Genomic DNA, 20,681 nt, shown 5'->3' with positions numbered 1-20,681 from the left:
GTGGCTTGGTAAAATCGCAAAGTTTTAAACGTGGCTGTTGAAAATAACGGACGTTACACTTTGCAAAACTAATGAAAAAGTAATGAGGAAAGTACGATTACAAAATCTTTAGTGACTCGATTAGCTGCAGAACAAAGATATGGTATTCGAAGGCTTTCAAATATGTATCTTACCTTTTTGTTGTTGTAAGCTATGTCGTAATCAGAATCAACAAAGAGTATATTTTCTGGCTTGAGGTCAGTGTGAGTGAGTTTTGTGTCGTGAAGAAATTTCACAGCATAGCACAACTGGTATCCCATGTGTCTAACATGATCCAAAGGATAAGGTTGATAGTTGTTGTCTCTCTGAAAAACGATAGTTCCAAATTGAAATGGTACAATGTTTTGAAATTGAAAGTTATTTCAACTCGCACCACTTTCCGTTTTCCAAAAGAAATTGTATATAGTCTGTACACAACTTACCAAGAAATCGAACACACTCAAACCGAGCATTTCGAAGGCGATGCACATGTGACCATGGTAATCGAACCAATCCAGCATTTTCACACATAAGCTGTAAGGAGAAGAGAGTTGTAAAAAAATCGAATACAACGAGGGAAGATTAGACTCTAGGTTAAATTTGTAGATTTCCGTCTAATCTACATTTCCACGCATACGTCAGAAAATTGGCACACCCGTGTATATTACATAAAGTCAACTGTTAAAACAGTTTTGAATCTAAGAAAACGAAATTTTGAAACACAAAAGATTGAATATATAATATAATTTACAATAAAATATTTTAAACAATATTTCACTCAAGTATAAAGTAAAAATAACCATTTAGTTTTCAGATCGGACAGTATTTTCCGAGAATTCGACTCAACTGAATCACCGTTCTAAACAAGAATAATGCGTAGTCGAAACAGGAAGTATGAGTGATGTGTATACGCAGTTTATAAATCGAAAGATGAGCGTTGGCAAGTTTTACCGTTTAGCAAGTGAAGTAATGAATTCGAAAATCCAACAATTGGATATACTATTATAGAAATTTTCCGTTGTTTCGAATGCGGAGAAATAGAATAAAGCATCAGGCAAGCATGTAAGGATAATAAATTACTAACTGTTGACACTCTGGATCCTTGAGAGCAATTTTCTCCAAAGCATTTATCTCGAGTTTAGCAGCTTCCCTGTACTTCTCGACGTTTTTAATTATCTTCAAGGCCATCACGTGATCCCTGTACACAAAGATAATTGAAACGCGAATTAAAATTAGACAACCATTAATATACTCAATATCTACGCTGTAATATTAATTAAGAATTGATAATACATCGCTCGGTTTCTGCCTCAGGCAGCCCCTTCAATTAAGATTATCAGATGCCTCAGCGTTGTTTAATTAAACACTGTGAAATCCAATCCCTGCGAAATACATTCCGGATGTATAAAGTTAATTATCCAAGAGGTATCGGTGGTTTTGAAAGTTATAATCGAAACTCTTTTGCCGGTACGTACTTTGTTTAAGTGTCTCTACTGGTCAAAGCTGAAATTTTCGTTGAGTATTTTTAGAATATCTAATGGTCGTCTTTCAACCACGAACCAGCGATCCCGGGTCTATCTATTTTCGGCACCTGTTTGCGTATGAATGTTCATATTTTCATTGCAATAATTTTCCAACAAACGAGGAAAACGAGAAAAATACGTTCGGTTTATAGAAAATGAAACCGAAACTTTCAGCGACTAGAATTATCCCAGAATTTAAGTACACAACGCTTTGACATCTTGACAAATACAGATACTGTTCACAAATTTAGAAATTAACGATAAATACGCGCATTACTGTAGAAGATCAGATGAATTTAGTTTCTTGTACAATTTATCAGGCCCTAAAACTTCAATCTTCCATAACAATTATGTTTACATCGATATATATGAAAAGTAAAAAAAAAAAAAAAAAGGATAAAAATGTTCACGCGGTGCACTTTTGCACATTCGGATATCAAATAATATTACAATCAATATCAACTTACATCTGCATATCTTTAACCTTGACAACTTTTCCAAAGGTACCCTCGCCCAGGGTGGCCAGTACTTTATCTGTAAATTAAAAGGGCGGATAAGTATTGAGCAAAAACGGACCGATCACTTTTGGAATATGTCGAGACGGTTTCTAAGTATCCAAAAATAGGCATGTTCTCGCTCACCACAAGATTAGCCATTCCTACTCAAAAAAAAACTATTTAGTACCGTAAAATGCAACGTAGATAATGACAAAAAAAAAAAAAAAAAACCATAAAAAAAGGTCAGCGCTGACCCGAAAAAATAAAGATATGGTCCAAAGGAATAAAGATGAACAACGCAGTAAGTGAATAACTAATTAACAGATAGTAGAAGACAACAAAAAGAAGCTAGGAATATAGCAGAAAAAAAAATCAAAATTATTTACCAAATTCAATAGTGAATAAGAATGAAGTACAAGAATTAGAAGCGAACAGTTTCGTATGCTATTAGACTTGTACTAGGATAGCGACACTTCCAAAAGCGATGGGCCAGGTACAGCGATTATGTTTCCGGGTAGACCTAAAAACTCCTTTCATTCCGATATCGTATGACTTTGATACGAGATTCGTATCCTTTGATTAAAAATATCATTTCCTTTCTCTACTTTCTCCAATATCAAAGTTGAACAATCTACAAATTAAAATATACTCGAAACAAATAAACAAAAAATTCATTAACCACAAAATAAATTTTTCCATTCGCTTCCAACGAACAAATAAACACATCGTAACTTAATGAGAGATGTTTTTTATTAATGCAATTAATAGTTATTTTTATTCGGAATGAATAAAATTTCTTTATCGTGATTGAAAACAATAAAATGATCAACAGGTTTTACGTATTCAAATAAGTCGTTACTGTTTTACAAAAAAGACTGTTACAAAATTTTTTTCCCTCTTCATTTTTAAGAAAGATTGTCAATACAAGAGATATTGGAGCATATACATATGTCATACACGTATATATTGTTGAAAGGAAATTCAATTTTTCTGTTACACATGTAACGCAGCACCATACAAATATATACAGTGATCAGTGTTCAGTACTCAGTTGACTCAACGATCCGTTCTCAGGAGAGAGAGAGAAAGAGAGAGAGAGAGAGACAAAGAGAGAGAGAGAGAGAGAGAAATTCGAATAGAAAAAAAACAAAATAAATTCATCAAAAATTTGTAGCGATTATAAAGAATCTCGACCGAAACGTATTATAAAATTTTGGTGTTTGCAAACTTTCAGCGTGTACATAAACGTATGGCGCTACGAAAAATGTTAGTATATAACATCCTCTTTTTTTTTTTTTTATTTTCAGCGATATTGTACAACTGCATCTGTAAAAGGAACGTTAAAATATGACACGTATATGACAATAAGAGCGAAATCGAAGACGCGGGTGCCGATGAAACGTAGCATATGTATGGGAATGAAAAAAAAAAAAAAAAAAAAAAAAATTTATCCAAGAAGAAAGATTATAGTTTACGTGTGAACAGAGAATTCGACAAGAAAAGAAAATAAATAAATAAATCAAAGAAATGCGAAACTCTATAAGGAGAGAAAAAAAAAAATAAAAATAAATAAATAAATAAAAAATGCCTTTTGAACTATTGTAAACAGAATGAAAGATAATTAAAAACGTGCCCGTGTCGCGAGAAACACGTTCACGCCTATAAGATTGAGGTACTTTACGGCTTGACAGTATAATAGCTAATTATCATATCTCGCAGCGATTATTTCTCATAATTTCTATTCTTTTTCAATGTATATATACATATTGTCAAGTTTCGTTTTTATTTTTACATTCTCTCGCACTATTTTCAGATCGTAATATCTCAATCAGCATCATCTACATAGGCAATTAGCAATACTGTTGCTACCGTACCGGACCCCCGTACTCTCATTATCAAGATAATATACATATATATACATATATATATACATGTATATATATATTTGTTCATTTTTGGTTTTTGCCTTAAAATCTACTACAATGAGTGTATTCACGTATTCACGAACATCTATTTGCCAGGATGTCGCCGGATCGGTAAACAAGATGGCCATCTTCGTCATCCTCGACGGAGGGCGGTCGAGGGCTCTATAGACGGGGACGTAGAAGTAGCGTGGTAGCGCACAACACAACGACGACGACGAGGACGAAGAAGAGCGAGGACGAAGAAGCGGAGGTAGAAGAAGGTTTTTTCCCCACCGCGGATATGTCGTTTTATTCCAAGAAAAACGGTTCCGGTCCAGGTCAAACGGATCCCCAAATTATCCACATTCGTCGATTCCATTTTTTCAAATAATTCGTCCACGTCCCATGTTCCATAACCGCATCGACACATCCGTGCGCGACCACCAATGTAAACCAACACAACACGACACAACGAATGCAATCGTATCCCCGTTAGAGGAACGTGACCACAAAACGCAACGTGTCACACGAGTGTCATCGTCAACGGTTCACGTTTTTTTTTTTTTTTTTTTTTTTTTTTTAAAAAAAACCCGTGACGTGTCACAAACATGCGACAAGTGCATAACGTTCACGTTGTTGCATATAGAGTACGTGTGTGGTGGCACAATGAAAAGGTACGCAGCCGAACGGACGGAAAGATGAACGGATGGACGTGCGTGCAGGTTTCACAGGGGATGGCCGAAGACGATGGGTATTTTTACGTGTTCCAGCCGTCATCATCGTCGTCATCATCATCATCATCATCATCATCATCATCATCATCATCATCATCATCATCATCATCATCATCATCATCATCATCATCATCATCATCATCGTCGTCAATTATCCATATCATCGTCATCATCAATTATCCGTATCGTCATCGTCATCATCATCATCATCATCGTTACCACCATAATCCAGTTGATTGACCATTCGTCATCATCATCATCATCGTCATCGTCATCATCATCATTATCATCATCATCATCATCATCGTCATCATCATCATCATCATCGCGTCAAAGGGCAGCCCACCATTCCAATACAACGGAGATGTAACCCAACAATCAGACAAAGAAGGGGAGAGGGCAAAATGGTTTGCCAAGTCAGAAACTTGTTCGGGTACGTATATTTTGTTACCATAATTACCATCGGCACAAAATTTTTTTTTTTTTTTTTTTTTTTTTTACAATAGGCAAACAATTGGAAGAAAAAAATTGTACTCTGTTTTTCTGTTATTTTTTTTTTTTGTAAATGCAATTCATATATGTATATGTAAGCAATTCTATATATTATTATGTATGTATATGTGTACATATGTACACGTATATATACATATTGTAATGTGTGTGTGTGTGTATATATATATGTAAATATATACCGTTATAATAACAAGTAGTAATCAATAATCGTAATAATCATATATGTATATATGTATGTATGTGAATCAATCATCTCGTGTTGTAATGTGAAAATATGAAATATCATTATGTCGTGGGAGGGGGAGGGGGGGGGAATGAATTGATGAAGGAACAAACGTATGTCATGAAACAATAATGATAATAACAACCAATTGTTACGCAACGCCGAATGTAATCTGTACATAATAAAGTATTATATATAGATATATATATATATATATATATGCATATGTATACCACCGCGTTAGTACATATTCTATACTCCGTATAAACATGTCCTTGACTTTGACGCATATATACACATACACACACACACATATATATACATACAAAAATTTTTATAACGTGCAATAAAACATACGCTATACAGAGATTTGGGACAGACTGCTAAAGTATGGTCGATTAATTAATTTCATCACGCGCGTACAAATTCCGATTATCCGCGATCCGGAAACTTCGGGGCAATTTTTCTTCTAACATTCGTTTTAGACTGGTCACGATTGTACGACAACGTGAATGAAAAAAAAAAAAAATATATGTATACATATATCTAAAAACAAAAAGGACTGTTCAATCTTCCGTTTACACTCGCGTCAATCACACGCAGTAATCGATGATTTACATACGTGAATTGTAGTGTCGGTATAATGTTTTCAATAAATTGACTGAAATTCGTATTATTCTTTATCCGGTGATATTCTGAATGTATATACACATATATATATATATATATATTGTAACTGCTCTTGATCCATCTGGACTCATTTTTATGTGGAAAAAAAAAAGTTTATTTTTCTTAAAGTTTAAGCATAATTATCGTCAATACGCAGCGCAAGACACAAGTCAAATGAAAACTTGCACTCTAAATGAAGAATCGAATAAAGCGTTAGGAAACAAATCGGGTAAACCCAAATGAAATCCATCCCCAACGCTTGTAAACCGGTTGAAAATTTATCTATACGTTATATACAAGGAATTAACGAATGGAGACACAAGTACAATGCATCTAGAAAGTGAGATAAAAAAAGGCAGTGGAGCTTAAAAAAAAAAAAAAAAAAATTTCTTTTTTTCTCTGTGCCACTAGAAACTAACATGTGAAATTTTGAATTGTTGCTGAGCTAAAACCAAAAATATTTCACGGTGAATTTAATGGTACAAATTAATGTGTACCTGTGTATAACGTATTCGATATTTAAAGAAGGATTCAACGATGGATTTATTATGTTTGCTTTGGAAACTGACACGACCGAATGGCGAGCGCGTTTTAAAACATAAACTTATGAAAAAATTTTGTGATTGATGATATATGCACTGGAGCGAATCATGCATATCACGTGAATAATTTTAATTTTATTTATTCTTTAAGAAAAGATACCAATTTTGTCGAAATAAAATGCTGAACGATAAGAATAACTTGGATTTTTGTGATGATGAATTCTTGAAAACGACGTTGCGAGTTATCTGAAAAAACAAATAACGGCCACCGTGCGTATAGAATCGTCAGCACGTATAAAAGAATCGTTATAAAATTATTCCAAGTTTCATTCAAAGTCTATAAATATCCTGCTGTAATAGACGAAAACTTGTGTCCAACACTGCGAAATTGTCTATTCCATACATTAAACATGTATTAATATGTACACAAAAGGAAAATGCAAATACGAGCGCATTTTAAGTATATTATTATTGTTGTTGTTGTTGTTGTTATTATAGAAAGACTACGATATCGTTATATATACGGTATAAATTAATAACTCTCACAGCAAACGCAGGCAGGCGTGGTAGGCGGAATGTTCGTTACAGGTGGTTAGTTTGATTTAGAAGAAAAAAGTCTTTTTCTGCAGTTTCGTGGTTTATTTTTTTTTTTTCTTTTCTTTTCTTTGTTTTTCGAATTTTCAAACTAATCCATAAATATCGACGTATTCGTGTGCAAAAACTGTAAAGATTGTGAAAAAAAAAAAAAAGGTTACGAATAATTTGTTTTCAATTAATAGTTTTAGTTTCCGTTTGTTTTACAAAAACAACGAGAGGGCGAGAGGTTGGTCGGCGAACTCGCGTGCATAAATAATAATAGAATGAAAAAGAAAAAGAAAAAAAAAAAAAAAGGGAAAAGAATAATCAAACAAAATTTAAAATTAAAACCCAAACAAATCGTCCGCGCGGCAGACGACGACAACTTACAGTCGTCGCGAGTAAATCGGCGCCCGTAAACGCGGCCCCCCGATGATATTTCGAAGCGATTAAATCGGCGGTGCTAATCTGTTTCTGCTGATGTTGCTGCTGTTGCTGTCGTGGCGATAGCAATTTCGTTTGTTCTTTATTATCATTATTGTGAACAAAAGAAGCGGCGTCTTCCACCGCGGCGGCGTTATTGTTAACAGGAACATCGTCAAGAGCGGCATACTTCATGATCAAGCTTTGAATTTCCTTGCGTTTGGCCTCGCGTTCGGAAACTGCCTGATCGGCAGCCGCCGTTGCAGCCTCGTCGATAAAAGCGGTCGGCGTACGGTCGGGATCGACGTTCTCAAAAATCTCCCTACGCTCGATGGATCTCGGATCGATTTCCACGGGTCTGAGCTGCGGCCGATGAGCGGCGGTCGTAGCGGTCGCCTTGCACGAGTCGCTGCGACCCGTCCGATGAGGTCGAGCCTTGCGTGACGAGGGACGCGAGTCGGCGTGACCGCTTTTGTGCCTGCCGTAACGCCTGAATGACTCGGAGGAGAGAAGAGACGACCGTCGATCGGTTGCCGACCGGTGAAAGCCCGGCGTCTTTTCGCGATTTACGGATAGGGGGGTGGACGCTACGTAAGGATATGCTTTCTCAGCCAGAAGTACGCTGCGAGCTACGCAGCTCGGTGTTACAGGGGTCGGCGAGGACGGTTCGAGCGTTTTGTCGTCCCGTCGGTAACTGCCGTCGCGACGGTAGTAACTGTGGTCGCGATCCAATCGATGGGAGTAGCTGTCGTCCCGCTTTCTCGAACCGTAACGCTCAAGTACCGACGAGTACTTGTCCTCAAGGCGGGTACGCGTGCTGCCCAAAACCGACGACGAAGAGGACGATTTGCGGTCGACGTTGCTCGACGATAAGGTGTTCGAGGGACCTCGGACGCGGGTTGTCAAACGCTGGAGTAAACTTGAGCAGGAATCGCTGAGCAGCTGAGTGACGCTAGTCGTCGACGAACGTGAGTAACGATTGCGTCGCGTTGATCCCTGACGACCTGGGCCACCGGCGGTCGTCGAGGACGTGGATGACATAGCGGAGTCGAGGCGAGTATCCGGTTATTTATTTATTTATTTTTTTTTTTTAACAAGAGTCTCTCCGTCTCTTCTTTAATATTTTCCTTCCAGCCACTTTACCAGCGTTTCGCTTATCGGTCCTTTCCTTGCTCGGCACACTTGTGTGTCTCAAGGTTACTTCAGGGTCACTTCAAAGAGTTATCGTCACCGACAGCAACTTTTCAACTCGACACTTCAACTTCACCCCGCACGTGTGACTCTCGATTTTTTATTCAATGTTGCTGCTGCTGATGATGCTGCTGCCGCTGCTACTGATGACGATGATGTCGACGATGACGATACTTTCGAGGTTACGAGCACCGAATGAATAAGAATGGGAACACGAAGAAGAAGAAGAAGAAGAAGAAGAAGAAGAAGAAGAGAAAGAAGAATAAGGCTATCTGGCCCCGAGCCACGATAACGAGGCGATGCTGCTTCGGCGGCGATAGTTTAGGTAGGTGTTTCTCAATTTTACCGATTCAGAAGTGTGCACGTTGTACGAATGAAATAACAGTGCATGCTGCACGCACCCTCATTATCGAAATACGGTGGTGATGATCCACCGCGCAAGACCTCGGTCATCGTTGTGTAACGACGTTGTCATTCTTCATCTTATTCTTCTTCGTCTTGGTCTCCTTCTTCTTCCTTCTTTCCTCTTACTCGACGAAGAGCAAGAAAATATAAAAGAAACGACCGCGATGCGAGGTGAACGCGATTCAGTTTAAAAGACACCACAAATTTAGAAAATAATAGAAAAAAGAAAAAAACGAAAAAAAAAAACAAAAAACAAGAAACCAATAAAATACGAAAAATATAACCGTCCAACTTATGTCGAGGAACGAAACGGGAGAGACAGAGAGAAAGAGAGAGAGAGAGAGAAAAACAGAACGAGAATCTAGAGGCGCGCGCGCGCGATAAGGATGAGAATTGCCGGGGGTAAAAAAACGACCGGAGTAGGCGAGTGAGTGGATGATGAGGAGGTTTCGCGTGTTGTCGTCCCGCGAGAGAGATGCACTGAAGATACAACCTAGTCGACGTGTCTCGACCCGAACCGCCCCGCCAAATACTCTGTGGTACTAAAAATACCGGCCAGCCAGGAGGAGAATTGCTTCCAACCAAACAACGCGTCGTCCTCTAGGCAGCACTGTAGTCGACGAGGAAGGCCGCCACCTCCACCTCCACCACTGCCATCGTCACCGTCGCCGTCGCCGTCGCCGACGGTCGTGGTACTGGGATTACGTAAATTATACTTGCCGACTTATTTTAAAACCTTTTTCCCCACCTTCGTTTCTTTTATTTCACTCGAATTTTATTTATTCGCCAGAATCGTACGGCAGAAAGAAATCGGTTTCAAACTTTAACAACTTTTTTTTTGCAATCGATCGCGTGGTTCTTTTTTTCTTCTTCTTTATTTCACCAACGTTTAAATCGATGACTTTTTTTTTATTACAAATTCGCCGTTATGACTGAATTAACGCAGATAAGACGTAACGTCGTTCGGGTTTATTTTTTCTCTATATCAAATGATGGAAAAAAGAATTCCGACTCTTCTCTGAGAACATCAAATTTTTTTTTCACATTTTCACCTATTTCAGAAATATCAGTTTCACCGCAAATTCTATCCTTCAAAGTAGATATAACGAATATCAACTAGCGGGGTTATTTTTACAAACTCTTCGCGTATACCAAGAGCCTGACGTATTGCTATCAGCTTCACGCATTGCAGAAGTAAGTATTGCCCTGATTCATTGCTTGAGTTGGAAAAATATCATGACGTCGAATTTTCGGTTCAATTATTCTAGTCACATTATTGTACGATGTTTCACATCATTATTTGTACAGCTATTTTGTGTGTAAATACGAAAATTATACGAACCGAAATTCGAAGGTTGAAATATTTTTCGTAGTCCTTCAGTGTCTGGTTCGAAACTTGACGTGACATAATCGCCTATTTTTTACATCGATGATATACTGATTAAATATGTAGAAAACATTCTATTTTCATTTTTACAACTTGGTGAATGATAGCGCAAAACTACAGACAAAAAAAATAAACGTTTGGATGCAGTTCAAAAAATCGAAAAGTTTCAGCCGATTTTGAAATAAAAATTTATAATCGATCGTAAGAATCGCTGCGACAGTTTATAACATTTTGACACGAAGCTAGAATAGCAATCAATGAAAAGGGTTGGCAAACGAATCTCGATTCATTCCGATTACATGTATAAATAATCGCGATAAACTAATACCGCGTTAAAAAATTTGTAATCAACTATCAAGCAACTGTTAACAAATTCTATATAGAAGCGTGAACATATTAGGCATGTACGCAATAAGATTAATTAAATTCACGTACGAAATTTAACGGACCGTCGTTATTGATATTCTTTGCATCGTTATATAACCGATGAAACCCTGCTGCACATATTACTTGGATTTTACTAACAACACACACTAGACAAAGACTGACGTGCGTAACTACTGACGAAAAATCCAATCATTATCACTGTAACTGCGACTTCGGATACGTATATTGATGCATGTGATGCGGTATAAGCCGCCGGGTTCAAAGTTCGTGAAAATTGATAAGAATAACCAATGTGACTCGAAAAATATGGTTGGAATTGTACACAATAATACAATTATTTCCGACAAATTTTAACTCAACTTCAATCGTTCCACCAACCAACCCTGCGAGTTTGAATTCGTATTGTTTGACGTGTAAACTTTTTGTCCATTCGTCTCTTAATTACACCTATACTTCGCAAATACTGCATTTGCATTGATGTAAAAAATCCAAAAAATTCGCGTCGGTGAAAATTGAAAACTTTACGTTACGTGGCGAGAAATTGGCGGAGGATGTTTCCATTAAAAAAAAAAACATTCCGGCGATAACTGAGAAACAGAAAGCATGAAGGAAGGTGGCCGGAATCCAGTTTTTCAAGTAACGACAAGCGCGAGTATAATAATAAATTCACGTCTCCTACATGCGACATAAATCATTTTCGCATAACGATTCGCGCGCAATTGGCGCTAGTTGACGATTTTGTTGATTGAAATTGATTTATTTATAGGCACGAAAAGCATACGACGTACGGCATTACCACCACCACAAGAAGCAACAGCAGCAAGGTCATGGATAGTTTCCGCGGTCTGTATGCGATTAAGTATATAAGTACAGAGAAACTTTCTCTCTCTCTCTTTCACTCCAAAAGCGAATAAACATCTTAAATCCATCTTTTCTATCTATCTACCAATCTACTTGTCTATCTATTTATATATTCATTTATCCGTTCGTCCAACTGTCTATCTATCTATCTATCTATCTATCTATCTATCTATCTATCTAACTATTATATATAAATCTATACGTCTATCTGTTTACCTGTTTATCTGACACTGTCTATCTATCCGCCTGGCTATCGTATCTCTAATTTCTTAAAATGGTATCATACACGAAAGAAAAAAAGAAATTCAATACCCCATTAAATTGATACGTATAATAAAATAATACTGTGTATCAACTCACATAACGGAATTTTAGATAATCTGTGCGAAAAAATAGATCTGCAGATATGTTAACGACGGTTTTTAGAGCCCTCGAGATATGCGCGGTTGTTCCCAAAGCGACGGCAAACATTTCACAGACTGAAATAATCGTGCGAAATTGCCGGATAGATGAAAATAAGAATGTTCTTATCCTTTGAATATCACTGGTTCACTTTCATTCTTGTTCAATCGTATCGAATGATATTTAACAGTCGTACACAACGCGAATAAAGTTCGGATTAATAATCGCAGAGGCATGGACTCGCCGTGCCTCCGCAGCAGAGGCATCGCCTGCAACTGAATAATCTACAATTTCTCGTTTAAAAAATACATTATTATCATTATCTTTAACGTTATCGTATACAGTTTACGCTTTCGTTACACCTCGTCGTTATCGTATTATATATTTAGAGCGGCGGATTATATGTGGAAAAAAAAACCTGTTGCATTTAGACGCACGGCGATAACTATATGGACCACATTTGTTTTTTTTTATTCTTTCAGTAAATAATCACGCCGATTACGGTATTTGACCATTTTTTTCCCCCACGATACCGATAAGGGAAAATGTTTTTTGAGCTTCCGTCCCTGGAAATAATCTCATCTTTCTAGACGTTGACGTTTTTATCGGATTTTAATAATTGCTATACAGCGGGACAATCTCTTGAAAAATTGAAAATCAACCGCGCATGCGCCAAATAATTCAATCTCATTGGCCGGCGAAATTTTCCCGCAGTGATATTTTTTATCTGCGATGCAGGCGGGCCAACGTACGCAAAATGTGTACGTTTGAATTTTGAAAGAGCATGAGCATTAAATTCCGACCGTTCTTCGAAGAATCAACTCTCTCAACCCAACAACAAATGCTTCCCAAACCTTTCGCGAGTCACTACCTCAATTATTTGAGAATCTAACCTCAAAAATTCGTATCAACCGCATCGCCGCCAGAAACAGTTTGACAGCTGAAACATGGGATGGCCAGCCTGCGCGAACAGCCGATAAAACTCGCGCATGCGCGGTTGATTTTCAAGTTTTCAAGAGGTTGTCCCGGTATATATTATATATTCAGTGTTAAAGTTCTCAATCACGTATATAACTACGACTTTATTTACGATAATTAACCTAATGTCTCAGAAATTTCATATTGCATAAAAACACAAAGAAAAACGATATTCTATCAGACTGGATATTTTCACAAAACGTGAGTCCACTGGATTTGAAAATATAAAATACACTCTGTTTATATCGAACCGTACGGTGTAGTTGAGTTTGGGCATTTTGTTGTTATTGTTGTTATAAAAATGAAGACCTTTTGGGTCTGGCATAAGAACGCAGATCACTCGAGATCCAATTAAGGTATCGCAATGAAATTTATGAGGTATTTGCGACCTCCGTAATTTTTACTTGGACTATATAATTGGAAAGACAGAAGAATAGGCGGAAATCAGTAAAAAGTTCGCACAACAGCGAAATTTATAAGCCAAGTTAGTAAGAGCTTGACGAATATGGCATGAAAATTTTAAAGCTACGGACACGACGTAGTTAAATTTCTACTTCTCCTATTTTACAAATTTAAAGAAAAATTCACTATTAATTAAACTATATAAGTGTATCAAAAATTTGATTATATATGTAGATCACACGAATTAAATCGAATAATATACATATCGCGGATGCATAAACAAAATTTCGTTCATTGCGATCGATATTTCCGTAAAAAGAAGAGAAAAGAAATCCAAAAAAAAAAAGAAAGAAAGAAAGCAACAAAAATTTGCCTATTTATTTTCATTACTTTTGCGGATGCGTACGATATGTTCGTTTTTAAAATATTACTTGTAAATTACACTCGCAGATATTTATATCAGATGAAAGACAGATTAGTAAAGTATCAATATAAGCGGTCGGTCGAAGTTGATAAGCAACTCTACGTAACTCATGCAAAATTCTGTGTGGCGGCAGAAACTTTGCTTAAATTTCGCGAAATATTTCTTTCATCTCAGAGAATCATTTTCGATCGTACAAATACAACTGGAATTTTAAGATTCAAAACATCCTGCGTTCAAAGTCTTTAAAACAAGTGAATTTTTTTAACGATAATCACGTCAGATGCTTTCAACTCATAGGTTATTGTTATTTTGTTACTCTTATTATTATTAGACCTTCTCCAAATTATTTCCAACTATCCAAGCAAGTTACGAAACCGTGGAAAAAATGCGTCCGCAAAATCAGTTTGATTCCCACAGCTCATGGATATATATATATATATATATCTTAATATATCTTAATATATATAAATCTCGTGTCACGATGTTTGTCCTCAATGGACTCCTAAACCACTTAACCGATTATAATAAAATACGCACACCATGTGCAGTTCGATCCAACTTGAGAGATAGGATAGTTTAAATCTCAAATTATAGTCGCAATTTTAATTTATTGCTAATTATTTGTCTGTTATTATTCGACAGTCACAATTATCTGTTAACTCCAAATGATTCTAACAGATGTCGATACCTTTCGACTGGGTTGAGTAAGTAATCAATAGATGGCGCTGCTATGGTAAATCTACGAACGTGTCATATAAGCTACACTAGCAACCCATCCCGGCTTCGCACGGGCATATAATAATATAATAAAAGAAAATACACAATGTTTACAGTGAGTTTCTAGAAAAATAACATTTATATTATTACTTAATATTATTATATGCCCGTGCGAAGCCGGGATGGGCTGCTAGTATATATATATATATGTTATATTTGTTTATATAATTCAATGTAAGATGGATTACGAGAAAATAAATTCCGACTTGTGTTTCAATAAGATACAGGGCTTGATATTAAGTTACTTAATATAATAAAAACCTCGATCGACTTGAAAACCGTATTCGATCAAATTTGTACGTCATCGGTTTAATATTTAAATAAAATTTCACCCTGTACAACATAAAATTTGGCAACACTTCGAGACTATTAACTGACGCGTATTCTTAAAGTACGAGTAACATCCGAAGTTTCGACTGAAACTTTGTTCCGTAAATTATATAAAAGAGTGAAGTCTTGTTTTTTAATCCCATTTCCCAGAGCCGAATTCCATTCGTTTATTTATTTACACGATGATGTTGAACAGAGTCGGTGTCGACGATAACCTAGCCTAACCTAACCTAACTCAACCTAATCTAAATTTTCCATCGACTTTACGTGTCCGAAGCATACGAATAATTTCGAAACCGTTGGAAGATTAACTGTCAGCCTTCGCACTGTTCGCTCTGATTTTTCTTTATCTTTTTTTCGTTTTTTATTTTCTTAGGAACGATCCCATTGGAATTCACCCTTCTATAAATATACACCAGAGTGTTAAATCGGAATCTAGCTAAGGCGAAGAAGCACATCGAAAGCTTTAATGCGTAGTAACGCAACTCGCAATCAGACGTTTCAATTCCTTGGATTTTAGACCTTTTAACGTGAAACCAGCAACGATACGATGACAAAATTCAACAAGTTGAAACTTTTAAATGTATCGGAAAGGAAAAGAAAAAAAAAAAAAAAAAAAACAATTTCAGCATTACATGCAGAAAATATTGCAAACAAAATTGCATATTTAAACGGTAAAATGAAATGCAGAAAAATTTCTCATTTGTGGTATGAACGTTTTTTTTTTCTTTTTTTTTAATTTTCTCATTTTTAGATAAATACGACAATTTCGTTTTGGTTGGTTTAAAAAACAATATCGAAACAGCACATCGTTTAACAAATCGATAAATTCTAATAGCAATTATTTCGTCTATTTCTCCGGTTATTGAAGAACATAAAGTTGATAAAAAAAAACAAAAAAAAAAAAAAAAACACTCAAATTTCTACCGAACAGGAAAAAAAAAAGAAAAATAAAAACTGTGTAAAAGTTGAATAAAAAATACACGACGTTCGCGTGATTAGGAGTAGCTGAAAAAAAAAAAAGAAAAAACCGACGACGTTGTTCACGACATTGTTAACAACTGTCAAACTCGTGGGTGCGGTTGTTCCGAGTATTGAATTTGGAACTCGCGACAAAGATAAAATAAACAAATAACTTGTGTATAAAAATAAGAAAAAAAAAAAAAAATAAAAACAAAAACAAAATTGCCTGCGTGAACAAAAACCACTGTATCCATTTCAATATTAGTACACCTCTGTAACGATTATTTCAAACCAACACTTTGTGCAACTGTTATTACACAAGACACAACATACGCGTGTAGGTACGGATGGAGAGCGCAAAATTAAACGGACAAAAAAAGAAGAAAAAAAAAAGAAAAAAAAAAGATCAAGATTTTACGAACGAACCTAATTCACAAAATGCATAAAGGCGTGTTTTATTAGTCAGAGCGAGCGCTACCTCGGACGTAGAGTTTTCGGATTCGGGTGTAACGTCGATTCGGTTCGTTTCGATATCAATGTTGTCCGATGTCCGTACATCGTACTCGTTGCCGATAATCGGTGGCTGCTGACAAGTTTGCGGCAACCTCCAGCCTGCCACCCAGCTAGTGTCAGCAGCAGCAGCAACAGCTGACGGTGACTGTGACGGCCACCACGAAGATTGTTGTTGACGATTCGGCATCGTCGACGAGGCACCGATATTCGAGGGCGGTGTTCCCTGGCCCATCAGAGCCCATCTCGCGTCCAAATTGGCCATATTATCGACAAAGATTTAATCCCTCTCCCGTCCCACAACTCCTTCAAATTCTTCCCTCAACAATACAGTCGAACCCTTCACAAATATTTCCTCCCGACTTCTCGCAGCGAATTAAAAAATTAACCGTCATCGATCGATTCGTGTTTTTCAACTTTTTCTTTTTTTTTTTTTTTTTTTAAAAATCAACACATTCCGTATCACCACCGTCGTTTATTATCGCGCGATACGATCATCTAAACAAGCAAAAAATTAATCGAGTTCGTCCGTTAACCGCGATTTTGTTCGCGGTAAGCTTTACACTTCTTTATATATTTATATTTGTTTTCTCGTTTATTTACTTTCTTTTTTACAATTTTTTTTATTTTCATTATTTTTCGTTAAATCAATCGATTTATTTATTCCATTTTCCCTCGTTTCTTTCCATCCGTCTTTCCTTCTTTCTTTCTTCGTTCGAATTTATCTCCGCACGCGCCCGCCCGACGTTACAATGATATCGCTGACTCGAGTAACGATAATTATTAACTCCCGCCGAAGCAGCGTTGTTTGTTAGTCAAAAGTTAAGGTTCGCCGTCTCGTTGCAGGGCTGCTGGTGTGGTCAACCTCCGGCGAGCCGGCTGGCCGGTAAGATCTTGGTCGACGTTGCTCCGGCCATCTGGCACAAGCTCGCACTGAACGCTGCAAAACGCGGCTGACGAGTTTCATCGAAAATAGCCACCGTTCAGAAATAGATACGAAGAAAGAACGAACCATCGCCAACCAACAAGTCAGGACCACAAGCAGCATCGGCAACAACGCCGATGTTGGTGGAAATTGCACCTCCGGAAAATAACTTCTTTTTTTTTTTTTATTTTTCTAATTTTAGAAAAAAAAATAAAAATTAAAAAAAATTTCACACCATCACGATCGTTGATTCGTCACGACGAAGAAGAAATCTCGTACGGTTGACTTTTAAATCTAGGCGCCACTTTCGACGAACGCTACGGAATTTCTTTTTTTTTCCCCCGTACTTAAAATTAGTTCGAGTAGGAGGTAGAAGAAGAAGAAGAAGGAGAAAGGAGAGAAAGACGTTTCCCATTAATCTGGAATTTCCGCTCGCAGTTGAAGCTTTACTCGATACGCCCAAGTATACCGGACCAATTTTCAATGCGAAGGGAAATCGATCGATGCTTTTCACACTTCGACAGTTATACAAAACAGAAACGCATGCAAGATGATAACTAATGTAAAACATACCATTCTTTATCTTGCTTCGTGTTGTTTGCAGTTTTAATAATACAAATATTTTCCAACTTGTGAGAACGTTTTTTTTTTTTTTTTTTAATTTTTTGTTTTTTCCTTTTCAGTCGAAGTTTTATTCCCGAAAACGGAGATCGTTGATCGCTTTCACAAGTGGGGAAAATAAAAATTCAACTTTGTTGTAATTGTATTTCCGAAAAATAATATCCTTTCCGACGATGTAGAAAAATCATTTACCACAAGAATAACGAAACGTGAAACTTTGTCGAAAACCACTAGATTCTAAAGATCGTCAGCAGTTTACAAGAGTTACATGTTGAAATAAACAAACGAATATATTTGTAAGTCATTCACTTGATTGGCATAAAAAAAAAAAATTTACTCGACTGCGTGTAGAAGTAGATTTTTGTTACGTTATCTTATTCGACACACGAAAATTCGACGATTTAAAAAAGAATTCTACTAGATTCACCGAAATTACTATTTCAAAAGCAAATTTGACCGTCCAAAAATTTTCCACATACCTTTAATACCACGTCAGTTAATCTCCTGTTTCGTCCAGGAGATTAAATATGAATTTTACTGAAAATATGGATTCGTTCCTCTTTACACGAAAATAATCGTTGATATAGCAGTTACGATTATAGTGAATTAATTGTGAAAACAATTTTCATAGGATTTTTCTTATTCTTGTTGTCACTTGCATAGATTAAAATAATTTTGTTTCTTTTTGCTAAACAGTTACAACATGGCTAAATTTTCGTTTTCCCCCTTCTTCCAATTAGTCAAAGGTAATATACTAACAACAACAACAATAATAATAATACTCGTGGATAAAAGGTGAAAAAAAAAAAAAAAAAAAAAAAAATGTTCACCGTAATTGTAACGACCTCATCCACCACGCAGCCTGCAGCCTTTGAATTGTATCTTCTTTATCATTCCTTTCGTAAACTGACCAGCAAGTGTGCAAGTATCAAGAGCAGTAAGCGCGTATATACGTATATATACACACCATTACATAACTATATATAATAAAAAAAAAATAGCCTGATCGAAGTTTCCTTCGTTTTAATCGTGACGCGACCGTTACTGGTGTACGAAAGATAAGAGGGGAAAGAAAAAAAAAAAAAAAACATCGCGAAATCTTCGATACATCGATACGACGATAATCGACCCGCCACGCGAATCAAGGTGAATGGAAGGAAAAAAAAAAAGAAAAAAAAAAAACAAATGACCCACAACGACGAGGGGGGAGGGGGTGAAAAAAAAAAAAACAGAGAGCATCGATGACGGGGGTTGTGTGGGGGCGTGGGGTGTGGGGGCGATGGGGCGGAGGAGTATAAAGAGACACGGATTTGAGACTGACCTGACTTCTGGACGAGGGTGACCTGTGGCGATGTCGAGATGGTTCGTGGCTCGGCGATGCGGATCCGTGATGACGATGGGCACGCGTCCGACGACTCGATCCACCCGGTGCATGATGGGCTCGCTCTCTGTGCTGCGTGTGCTGAGTATGCTGGGTATGCGGGGGATGCTGGGTGTTGTGCTGACGTCCGCTCGACGGCGAACGACGGTGACTCCGTTTGTAACGACGCCCGACGCTCGTTCCCCTCTCGTGCTGAGCCCGAGACCTCAGCACTCTCTCGTCACTGAAACGAAAAGAAAATTATAAATTTTTATTTTCTTTTTTTTTTTTTCCCGGTACATCACGTTCCGATCGATCCATGTTCATTGAGAACGATAAATAATAAATGGATTTTTCATGAGATAGATTATTTTTCAAACTCGGTCAATCGGTTTTTTGGTTCTTAATCCCCTGAACGACGCAATACAATAACAATTTATGTGATTATTTTCATCGTCTTATTTACCGAGTATCTAATTGGTATAACAAGTGAAAGACAAATGAATATGTAGATTCAATAAAACTAGAAATTTTCACAAAAAAAAAAAAAAAAATAAAAAAACTTTTACGGTATTATAATACCACGTACCGAAATTACGAAACTTTAGTTTCAAATGCACCGTTTTACAAAAGTACGAAATAATCGATTAATCGGTTAATTATTACCCGACTCAATCGAGCCGTGTTTAATTATTCGTTTTTTCGGACCCGATTAATCGATGCATCGATTATTTTTAGCTTATTGGTCGTCGCTGACGTTGATTAGGTAATTGAAAACTCCAATCGACGATAATAATAATTATATGAGTATCGACAATCAATTTTCAAAACGACACTGAAACCTTCGCTGTATATTTGCGGGTATAAAGAGTTGAAAATGTGGCCGAATATACCTAACCGCTTTATACTGTAGGTGCCATTCTTCAATCATTACTATAGAAATTGTTTTCAATCAAGCTTGACGGTCGATCGAAACTTCATGTTCGATTTTTTTTTCTGTCCCTCTCTTTTACTCATAACCGAAACTGTGACTTTGAAACAATTTACAATTCTTCGTCCCAGGATAGATTTTACATTGACCTCGATGTTAAAAGTCAAATTACATTCTCAAACACGAATTCGAATGTACCTGTAAA

The 20,681-nt window shown here is 36.8% G+C and overlaps 1 protein-coding gene and 1 long non-coding RNA gene across 11 annotated transcripts in view; one reads left to right on the top strand and one right to left on the bottom strand.

Annotated features, from left to right (window-relative positions):
* LOC124300810 (serine/threonine-protein kinase Doa) overlaps positions 1-20,681 on the bottom strand; it is a 50,607-nt gene that overhangs the window by 3,595 nt on the left and 26,331 nt on the right. For 7 of the 9 annotated variants that reach the window (XM_046755217.1, XM_046755234.1, XM_046755251.1 and 4 more), the window contains 6 exons: positions 19,507-19,789; positions 4,047-4,125; positions 2,009-2,075; positions 1,103-1,216; positions 462-552; positions 174-344 (listed from right to left, as the gene is read on the bottom strand). In XM_046755217.1, the coding sequence (XP_046611173.1) occupies positions 174-344; positions 462-552; positions 1,103-1,216; positions 2,009-2,075; positions 4,047-4,125; positions 19,507-19,789 (805 nt within the window). Of the gene's footprint in view, positions 1-173; positions 345-461; positions 553-1,102; positions 1,217-2,008; positions 2,076-4,046; positions 4,126-7,589; positions 9,028-16,607; positions 17,580-19,506; positions 19,790-20,681 lie in introns of those variants that run through there. The other 2 variants (XM_046755274.1, XM_046755210.1) reach the window with 2 other exon arrangements.
* On the top strand, positions 9,059-11,920 carry LOC124300938 (uncharacterized). 2 transcript variants are annotated; one of them, XR_006907368.1, is made up of 2 exons: positions 9,059-9,138; positions 11,759-11,920. It is a non-coding gene; the product is annotated as an uncharacterized LOC124300938 (long non-coding RNA). The 2 variants fall into 2 exon arrangements; XR_006907367.1 differs by lacking the exon at positions 9,059-9,138 and adding an exon at positions 9,336-9,910.

The sequence above is a fragment of the Neodiprion virginianus genome, chromosome 1 (genome assembly GCF_021901495.1).
Source record: "Neodiprion virginianus isolate iyNeoVirg1 chromosome 1, iyNeoVirg1.1, whole genome shotgun sequence".
NCBI classification, from domain to species: Eukaryota; Metazoa; Arthropoda; class Insecta; order Hymenoptera; family Diprionidae; genus Neodiprion; species Neodiprion virginianus.
The sequence above is the reverse complement of the archived record's forward strand: the minus strand, read 5'-3'. Positions and strand labels throughout refer to the sequence as shown.